Below are 10,789 nucleotides of genomic sequence, written 5' to 3'. Positions count from 1 at the left end.
ATTTTTTTTAAAGCATCGCCTATGGAGAGTTATAAAATATAAATACAGTTTGGCGCCATAACACGAGTGTGCGCAATTTTAAAGCGTGACATGTTAGGTGTCTACTTACTCGGCGTAACATCATCTTTCATATTATACAAAAAATTTGGGCTAACTTTAGTGTTTTTTTTTTTTTTTTGGAACAGTTTTTTTTTCCCCCCCAAACAAAAACGCGTTTGAAAAATTGCTCCGCAAATACCATGTGACATAAAAAGTTGCAACGACCGCTATTTTATTCCCTAGGGTCTCTGCTAAAAAAAAAAAAAAATCATATTTAATGTCTGAGTAATTTTCTAGCAAAAAAATGATGCTTTTACATGTAGGAGCGGAGTGTCAGAATTGGCCCGGATGGCAAGTGGTTAAGCTAGGGTTGCACCAATACTGATATCGGTGCCGATACTAAGCATTTGCATGAATATCGGTACTCCTTCAAATGCCCCGATACCTGAAACAGATACTTTCAGGCTCAGGTCTTTGAGCTGCCAGCAGGATTCCCCTCCCCCGCTGACAGCTGAAATGTAAACAAAAAAAGCTGTCAATTACTGGTTGTTAGGGAGTGACTCAGCTAACATTGGGGTTCCCCTGTTGACAGCTAAAGTGTAAACAAAATTCCAGCCATCAAAAAAAAAAAAAAAAAAAAGGGAGCAGCAAGATAACATTGCTCAGGCTTCAAAACAAAAAGATCAAAGGAAACATTGTTTCATTTTGTATCTTTCTGTTTATTCACCTACAGATCAAAGGGATGAACTTCCATCTACAGATGAAGTCAGTTTAACCGGTCACGTAAAAAAAAAAAAAAAAAAAATTTTAAATTAAATGTTCCTCTGTTTAACGTAAAAAGAAAAAATATATAATTTTATCTTTCTGTTTAACCCCTGTTAAAAGTAAATTATAATTTACTATTATAGTAAATTAACCCTTAATTTACTATAATCAGCCTTAATTAACTGCTTATTCTTCTCCATTTAATTATTATTTTCCTGCTGATTTTTGTTTGTTCACTTCTATTTTATAAACCAATAATAATTAAAACTTTGTTTTTGTTGGTTTTGTTCATTAATATTTTTACACCTTTAACATATATTTACATGTTTCACATTGATAAACATGCAAAATTAAAAAAAAAACTGTATTTCATATTTGTAAATGACTTTTTATTGCTTTGTACCATTGCTAAGAGCTGAGGTGTTGAATAGTTGTCGGCAAGTATCGGTGAGTACTAAAAAAAAAAAGTATCAGTATTCGTACTCGCTGTAAAAAAAAAACCAAAAAACCAAAAAAACAAAAACAAAAAAAAAGTATTGGTGCTTCCCAACATTAAACACATTTAAAGGACGATTCTTCTTGAGATAAATGGGTCTTGTGACAGAAACTCTAAAGTTCTTTTAAAAAAATGTAAAGTGAAAGCACACCTTCATTTTTCACCACAGTATGCAAAAACGCCAACACACCTCAGGGGCTCAAAATTCCTTCATCAGGGCATCTGTGATGGCAAAACATTCAAAACGTGTCCTGGACAACATCTTCAAAAAAAGGGTAAGGAGGGCTAAAGACCCGGGTTTCTCTGCTGACCAGGTAAAGTGACGGTGTGTCCCTGTGTGGTGCAAGAACTGCATTATGCAAAGCAGAGGGGGCGGAGTTAGTCTTTCTAGAGACTAGGAAGCTGAAGGAGGATTTTGGAATGGAGCTACCATGGTGCTGTGCGGCAGGACTGTATGTCACTAGAGCAGGGAAATGCAATTAGTGGACCTCCAGCTGTTGCAAAACTACAAGTCCCATCATGCCTCTGCCTCTGGGTGTCATGCTTGTGGCTGTCAGAGTCTTGCTATGCCTCTTGGGACTTGTAGTTCTGCAACAGCTGGAGGTCCGCTAATTGCATATTCCTGCACTAGAGGAATACGCAGGCAGTCCTTATTATGGGCAATAGGCCTAGGGTCATCCATTTAACAGGACAGTTGAGCTTGGCATGCGTCCTTGATTGCTCCTCCCACTGATGGTATAACGTTCTCTGCATTTTTCAGACGTGCACCGGTCCAGCCACAAATCTGGTCCTACTTCATCAAGGAGTAGAAGAATTAAAGACACCCTATAGCGTACTTAAGGCATGCCAAAATAGCCGGTCAGTCAGTACGTCATTTTAGCATGCCAAAAGTCCTTTTGCTTAAAACACCAACATATTCTTTATTTCTCTCTATTCCAGGTACTATTACACCAGTATATCAAATAACACACAATTGTTCCTTATTAAAACATTTATTGGAAATAGCCCCCCCCCCCCCCCAAAGTACAATTAGTATCTGTATACAGGGCAGAGCTCCAAAACTTATAGGTTCCTCGCCCTCTCCCTCCCACCCCCCCCTGAGATTAACAAAACCAAAATATATTAAATGTTTTTTCCCTCCAAGCCCCTTAATCCAGTGCTAGCAGAAAATAAGCAAAGCCAAAAAAAGAAACAAATCAGAAATATATAATGACTGTTATGTGGTTAAACACGGTATATACAGAAGGACCACACTAACTACTTTGGGTACATAACAAAACCCAATATCGTATCAGAAAAAAAAAAATTAATTCATTGTATTGCGTCCCCGTGCCTATAACTGCCAGGGACAGCCGCCACAGTTTGAATCACTCTATAACCTGCAATGACTTACTAATTCACAAGTAAAATCTTGTAATTACACAATGCCAACATGCTCATGACTAATGACGATTTCATATTACAAATGTAGCTTACACCGCAGGGATTCCCTTGTTCCAATTCCATTCTCAGCAACTAAACGCTAACTACCAGCCACGCCCCTGAGGAACCCCATCCTTACGTCGCACACCCCCTGAGGAACCCCATCCTTACGTCGTACTGTATCCTTCAACCTGGAAGACTGAGGACATCTACTGGCAGAAAATAAGAACTGCAGGGCTGTAGAAGACATGTCTCAGCAAATACTCAATTTTTGTTTGCAATTTTAAGGGGGGGAACTTTTACGAAAAAAATGAGAACATTAGCCTGGAGTTGTTCTAATTGCTGGTGTAGAAAGAAAGAACTACTAATCATCGGCCTTGTAGATATAAAAAGAGCACTGTATGGTACATAGTGTGTTGGAATAGTCTCTGGTTGTTCCCTTTCACAGCTAGGATGCAAGTGTGTTCTGTCTGTGTCAGACCTGCCACACTTTGAGCTATAGGAGTGGAAAAATTAAAATGGCTGCACATGACTGCGGCAGTTAAAGGCACGGGGACGCCATAATAGTCCTTAGTGAAGTGCTTCTTTACAACTCAAACATTTTTAATGATTAGTGAAGGCAATTTCAGGTTCCACAGGATGTAATAAAACACAAATCACTTCCAATTGTCGGTCATTTAATCTTTAAATACAATTTGATATCATGAAAACAATTCGCACTCACAGATATGATACCCTCAGTGCAACTCAAAGGGTTTCCCAAAGATGCCTGTAGCCCATCCGTTCATTGGTGACCCACCAGCAAAAATCACATTTTCTTGTAGGGCTTTCGAATGGTATAAAATAGAAATGAATTGCGGTGTGTGTCCCCAGGAGGGAGATTCCCCCTCACTTCCTGTGCTGGTGATGATCAGGAAAGAAGTTTCCTCTACGGGGAAATGTCTTTAGGCTGTAAAGTCACCAAAGATGGAAAACCCTTCTAAGAGGTCACCCAGCCTTTACATCGAGGGTCACCCCGTCCTTCAAAAGCTTAGCTTCTTCTTGCAAAGCACCTGACTGTATGGTGACGTATCTGTGAAGGCGGAAAGTTAGGTTTCTCTATATTATAACTACCATTATGGGTTTCTTGGCACAACAATTTATGACCATTTAAAATATTGCCTTTAAACTCATGTTATAGAAGCCGGACACACAGGCCTGGATTCAAGAGGGTGGGCTGATTACAGCCCCGCCCCAAAAGCAGGTCATGTGACCGACGCAATGTGGTAAATCACTCAAAATTGTTACATTTTCACACAAGATAATTCCAGCCAATAGGTGCAGTTTAAGAGAGGCGTGGCAAAGTCTAATCAGCAAAGAAAACAAAATCAACAAGAAGCCAAAATAGGTTGATAAGACGACTCGCTGGTGGAGCAAGTCCAGTTCTCGCCAGCAGGTGTCGACGCTGGCCAACGATCCGGTGGAATGCTTTGTTCTGTGTGATTGGCTGCGGATTGAAAAATAGGCAACTTGAGTCCAAATGAGCAAACTCTACACAGGCAATCATGAGCTATATATGTACTTCTGTACTTTTTATGAATCATGTACGTTTATAATGGGTGATCGATTCGTTTTGCATAAGAAGCAATACATTGTTTTTTATTGATCTATTAAAAGGTACACACCAACCAAAAAATATCAAAGATTTCATTTAAATGGGCTCACTCTGTAGACTCCTGGCTTACACTGTATATCTACTGCAATTTAAAGCTGCCCATTCATGTTACAATCTGGTCACAAAACCTCTATAAGTAGGGTGAGAGCAACTCCGAGGAAAAACAAATACCCTTGCAGTGCACATGGATGCTGAGGGTACCAGGAAATTGGACTTTTGCTCACTTTACCCTTTGCTCCCCTGGCAGCCGATCTACTAATTTTCCTGATGCTCCGGCTTGTGGGCGGGCTCTTGGTGTCACTGCCTACAAGGCAGGGCTGTCGGCCCTGCGTTGTACTTGATGACGTCAGAGGGCCTGCAACCACCTGAGCACCTTGGAGAAGAAGCCGTGGAGTTGGCAGAAGAATTTTGCTACCAGGCAGGTAAAACTGGCCACCGCTGACCAAGCAGAGGGAGATTGGATCCGTCTTCCCTGGGCCCAGAATTTACAAGCAGTCGATCTTGTTGGACTTGTCTTTTTTTTTTTCCTGCCCAGTCAACAATGTAAAAACCAAAATGACATACAAAAAAATACTAGTGTTGCGCCCGCCATATAGCAGAATGACGGCTGGAATGTGGTTAAAGCGGAGTTCCACCCAAAAATGGAACCTCCGCTTTTCGGATTCCCCCTCCGGTGTCACATTTGGCACCTTTCAGGGGGGGAAGGGACAGATACCTGTATAATCCAGGTGTTTGCTCCCACTTCCGGGCATAGATCACCAAAGGCTCCGCGGTGATCTATGCCATGTCCGGCCCCCTCCTCCGTCCCCCCTGCTGTCTTCTGGGAGACACACAGGTCCCAGAAGACAGCAGGGACCAGGGAGGACTCGCAGCGTGACTGCATGCGCAGTAGGGAACCAGACTTCCAGTTCCTCCCTTATCGAAGATGTCGGCGCCTCCACCCGAGAGCCGAGGGACAGATCGGCTTCGGGTGAGCACATCGTGGGCGCCTGGACAGGTAAGTGTCCATATTTTAACAGTCAGCAGCTGCAATATTTGTACAGTGTTGTATGACCATGCAATTGTCATTTAAAATGCAAAAGTGCTGAAAATCGGCCTGGGTAGGAAGGGGGGGGGGGGGTTGCTCAGTATTGAAGTGGTTAAGGAGTGGGGCTGATGACTCATGCAGTTGTCAGTGGGGTTCCCCTGTTGACAGCCGAAGTGTAAACAAAGTTCCAGCAATTGGAGCTGTCAAAACGAAAACAAAAAACAAAAAAAGCAGCCAAACAATGTTAACAACATTGCTCAGCCGCTGAAAAAGAAAGATAAAAAAGAAACATTGTTTCTTTTTGTATCTTACTGACTATTCATCTACAGATCAAAGGAATGAACTTGCATCTGCAGATGAAGTCAGTTTAAAGCAACCCGTCAAGTAAAAAAAAAAAAATATATATATATAAGTTTATTTTATTATGATTATAAAAATGTATTTATTTTTTTAATTCCTCTGTTTAACCCCTTATTAACCCTTAACTTACTATAATTAGAATTAACTCCTTATTCTCCTTCTCCATTAAATGATAATTTTCCTGCTGATTTTTTTTTCACTTCTATTTTATAATCTATTAATAATTAATGTTTTTTTTTTGCTTTGTTTATATTTTTACACCTTTAACATATACTTACACATTTCACATTGAAAAAAGTGCAATTAAAGAAAAAAAAAATTTAATTTGTAAATAACTTTTCAATGCTTTGTACCATTGCTGACAGCTGAAGTGTAAACAAAATAGTTGCGGTATCGGTAATTGTTATCGAGTACTAAAAAAAAAAAAAAAAAAATATCGGTACTCAAAAAAAAAAAATGGTATTGGTATATTCCTACAAAATACCATTGTTTGGGCCCAGCGCTAGGAACTACTTCATTGTTTATGTAAAAGGACATTATTAAATAGTTTTTTTTAATGTTAGCTATAGACACTGCTAGAGGTCGACCGATATGGGTTTTTCTCTGGCCGATGCCGATGCCGATATTTAGAAATTGCGGTGGCCGATGGCCGATATGTGATGCCGATTTTTTTGGGCCGATATATTTGGCCGATTTTTTTTTTTTTTTTTTTCTTTTTTCCCTTCATCTCATAAAATCTAACAGTTATACCCCTTTCACACTGGGGCGTTTTTCAGGCGCTTTTGGGCTAAAAATAGCGCCTGTAAAACGGCTCCCCTGCAGTCTCAGTGTAATATCCCGAGTGCTTTCACACTGAGGCGATGCGCTGGCAGGATGTTAAAAAAAAGTCCTGCAAATGGCATCTTTGGAGCGGTGTATACCGCTCCTCCACCACTCCTGCCCATTAAAATGAATGCGCACCGCTGCCGAAGCGCCTGCAAAGCGTTTTGGCAGTGGCGCTTCATGGGCGCATTTAACCCCTTCCTCAGCCGCTAGCTGGGTTATAAGCGCCCCGCTAGCAGCCGAATAGCGCCTCTAAAATGACGGTAAAGCGCCGCTAAAACTAGCAGCGTTTTACCATCAACGCATGCCTGCTCCAGTGTGAAAGCAGCCTTAAGTAATACAGAATTTTTTTTTCATTTAAACATTAAACAAAACAAACCTCCAATCAGTTCACTTGTATGTATAATTTAGAAAAAAAAAAAAAAAAAACTATCTTAAATATTAAATACACAAAAACAGGTCATCAAAACTTTTGGACGAAAAAAAATGGGCTAACTTTACTGCTTAGGTTTTTTTTTAATTCATTACTGTATTTTTTTTTTGTAAAAATTGCGTTTGAAAGACCGCTGCGCAAATACCGTGTGACATAAAATATTGCAACAATCACCATTTTATTCCCTAGGGTCTCTGCTAAAAAAATATATATAATGTTTGGGGGTTCTAAGTGATTTTCTAGCAGAAAATACAGGATTTTTACTTGTAAGCAACAAGTGTCAGAAAAGATTTAGTCTTTAAATGGTTAAACTGAGAAATTCTACACGTGGAGTTCAGTCTAGTGATAAAAAGAACCTGAAAGATACAATGTATCTTCTTATCAGACTTGGCAGGCTGCCCAGAGGAGGGGAGAAGAAAACTTCACAGATAACTTAAGGCAACTTGCATTAACTTCTATTACAGAAGTCATTTGCAAGTCATGGCTGAAGTTACAATCGGCCTTTTTTATCAGCACAATCGGCCGATGCCGATTAAGTAAAAAACGCCAAATATCGGCCGATATATCGGCCGGCCGATATATTGGTCGACCTCTAGACACTGCTATCATGGTCTCCACCCTATGGAAAAAATAAATAAATACATTCCAGATTGCAGTACCCACTATCTATCACCAGATGGCACCCTTCCTTTGTTATTGCAGCAGCACTTTTTCCACCTGCCTATATGGCCAAAAGTATGTGGACCCCCTCAAATTATTGGCGTCAGCTGTCTCCAGTGAAGGGTACTGTTAATTCTATGGCATGCAAAGGCATTTTAGGCAATTTAGTGTAGGCCCTTAATGCTCCACCATGACTGTGTGCCCCTGTGTACAAAGCCACATCTTTTAAGACATGGATTGATGGGTTTGCTGTGGAGGAACTGGAGTGTCCTACACAAAGCCCCGACCTCAACCCTGCTGAACACCTTTGGGATGAATTGTTCGAACTGATTGTAAGCCAGGTCTTCTCATCCAACTTCCTAGCTGACCAGTAGTAACGTGATGCATCCGAGACCCTGCTCTCCCAACCCAACCAGAGTGCAATATCCTCAGCCTCAGTCAGCTCAGCTAACTACGACCCACTGACGTGTTTCGCCCCACTCACCACTCAGAGGTACCTGACCTCACAAATGTTCTTTTAGCTAAATGGGTACAAATTCCCAAAGACACCGTGGAAAGTCTTGTGGAAAGTCTTGTGGAAAGTCTTGTGGAAAGCCTTGTGGAAAGCCTTGTGGAAAGCCTTGTGGAAAGCCTTGTGGAAAGCCTTGTGGAAAGCCTTGTGGAAAGCCTTGTGGAAAGTCTTGTGGAAAGTCTTGTGGAAAGTCTTGTGGAAAGTCTTGTGGAAAGCCTTGTGGAAAGCCTTCCCAGAAGATTTGAGGTCATAAAAGCAGCAACTGGAGGCCAACTCTAGCCATAGTTTTGGAATAAGATTAGCATTATACAGGATTTATATAGCGCCAACAGTTTGCGCAGCCAACAAACTAGATGAGATGGTCAGGTGTCCACACTTTTGGTCATATTGTTTACCTGAAGTAAATTTTTGCTTAAGAAAAAAAAAAAAAAAAGTACATGTAGATATACGTACCTTTTCCAGCATCTCACATCAAAGGATCTGGAAAGAGAACACAGAGAGAACATAAGTACATGGCATCCAGCCAGCCTATACAATCACTTGTCTAAACAAGCAGTCTTCCTAGGTCATTGTGTGGTTATGTCTCCAGCCATATATTATTAGCTCCTAGCTGGGTGTAGCCTTTAATCAAAATCACATCTCCGTATATTCCTGAGCTCTCACACTCGTTCTCCAAAATGCAGCTAGAGTGGTGAGAATTCATGGTGACCGGGGATCATTTCAGGGGCTAAAGTGCTCAGATATTATCACCGTTGTCTTCAAAAACCAGCAGCTGGTTCACCCCACCAGTGTCCTCATAACAGAAAGCAAAGCCCAATCCTGGGTAATTAAAAGTAAACAGTAAAAATAAAGATCTGATCAGGATATATAGTGAAAAGATAAGGCAGCTAAAGTTGCGTGCCAATCTCAGCATCGTCCTATAAAGGGGCGAGCTTGACCCCCATCCCCTCTCACCACCTCCCTACTGGTCAGGGAGGTCACCATTACACTAAAAGACCAATAGGGACAGTTATGCAGATACTATTGTGGACCCCTAACCCCCAGTGGCACCCCTGCTCTACCTCCTGGTTGGGGGGGGGGGGGGTCACCATTACACTAAAAAACCAATAGAGACAGATATGCAGATACTCTTGTGGACCCCTAACCCCCAGTGGCACCCCTGCTCCACCTCCTGCTCTTTATAATATTAGACAGTATCTCCATATGGATGCCGCCCACCCTGGGCTTTCACCTGTATGGCTACTTAAAGGGGAGGTTCACCTTTTCAAAAAAAAATGAAAAAGTGTACTTGTTCCAAATATCCTGACCACCCCTCCAGACCTCACTGCACATAGCGGCTGTGATGTGCCATGTGCTGTCAGTTTAGAGGTCCGCACACCGCATTACACAGCCCTGGAGAGAGTATCCATCATAGTGCTCACAATGGCAAGTTCTCATTGGTCATAGCGGCCAAGTGCTCCTTTACTCTGGATCACCTTAACAGAAGAAGAAGTTTCAGATGCCCTTCTCATTGGTCAGTAAGGTCCTGCACTGACCCAGCACTCGTCATTGTGAGCGTTATGCTGGATACTCACTCCATGGCTGCCTATTGTTGTGTATGGACTGCTACACCGGCAGCACGGCATCTATGTGCATCAAGGTCCAGGGGAGTAGCCGGGATACTTGGAGTTAGCTCACTCTTTTTTTTTTTTTTTTTTTTTTTTAAAGGTGAACTCTCCCTTTAAGTCTCTTTCCTCCCATCTGCTAGCTAACAGATCAGCCACTCCCACCTCAGGCCTGATTTTACCTTACAACTGGTGTGTAGCAAAATGGGAAAGCTAGATTTAGGGTGAAGGAATGCGTAAATACACTAAATGCTGTTTTCATATGATTGGCTGGATGTGACCATTAATGACAAGGTTCCCCACTGAGGTTGGCACCCAGCGAAGAGAGCATACCGAGGCGGTAGGTCTTGATACTTCCCCCGTTGTGTCTGACATTACAGCTGTAGTCCACCCCCTTCTCTGGTACGAACTCCACGTGCTTGGTGAGGTAATAGGCCCAGTCCTCCTTGAAGGTCATGTCAGTCTGATTACAGTTGGGTATTTCCATATCCCCCTGCTTCAGCTGGAGTTCAATGCGAGGAGGATGGAAGTCAGTGCAGTGACACATGAGCTGATTCTTCTTCCCATATTCCACTGGTTCACGGGTGTACACATAGACTTGTGGGGGCTCTGGAGGAGAGAGAAGATAGTAAAGGAGTGCATATTCTCTTTATTTACTATGTTCAGGACTTATACAATGCAATTCACTTATTAGAGACTGGGAATGCAGCCTATCCATTACTAGAGACCAGTGACATCACTGAGAATGCAGCCTATCCATTAACTAGAGACCAGTGACATCACTGAGAATGCAGCCTATCCATTACTAGAGACCAGTGACATCACTGAGAATGCAGCCTATCCATTACTAGAGACCAGTGACATCACTGAGAATGCAGCCTATCCATCTCTAGAGACCAGTGACATCACTGAGAATGCAGCCTATCCATTACTAGAGACCAGTGACATCACTGACAATGTAGCCTATCCATTACTAGAGACCAGTGACATCACTGA

General features: G+C 41.8%; 1 protein-coding gene across 1 annotated transcript; it reads right to left on the bottom strand.

Annotated features, from left to right (window-relative positions):
- Positions 1–3,382: 3,382 nt before the first annotated feature.
- On the bottom strand, positions 3,383–10,402 carry LOC141148429 (beta-2-microglobulin-like; the record flags this gene model as incomplete). The annotated part of the gene is given in 3 exon segments (XM_073635931.1): positions 3,383–4,208; positions 8,643–8,669; positions 10,127–10,402. Coding segments are annotated over 2 exon segments (290 nt in total), but the record flags the coding sequence as incomplete, so codon positions are not given.
- Positions 10,403–10,789: the final 387 nt, after the last annotated feature.

The sequence above is a fragment of the Aquarana catesbeiana genome, linkage group LG06, assembly GCF_042186555.1.
Source record: "Aquarana catesbeiana isolate 2022-GZ linkage group LG06, ASM4218655v1, whole genome shotgun sequence".
Lineage (NCBI taxonomy): Eukaryota > Metazoa > Chordata > Amphibia > Anura > Ranidae > Aquarana > Aquarana catesbeiana.
Note: the sequence above shows the minus strand (reverse complement) of the source record. Positions and strands in the feature narration are given on the sequence as shown.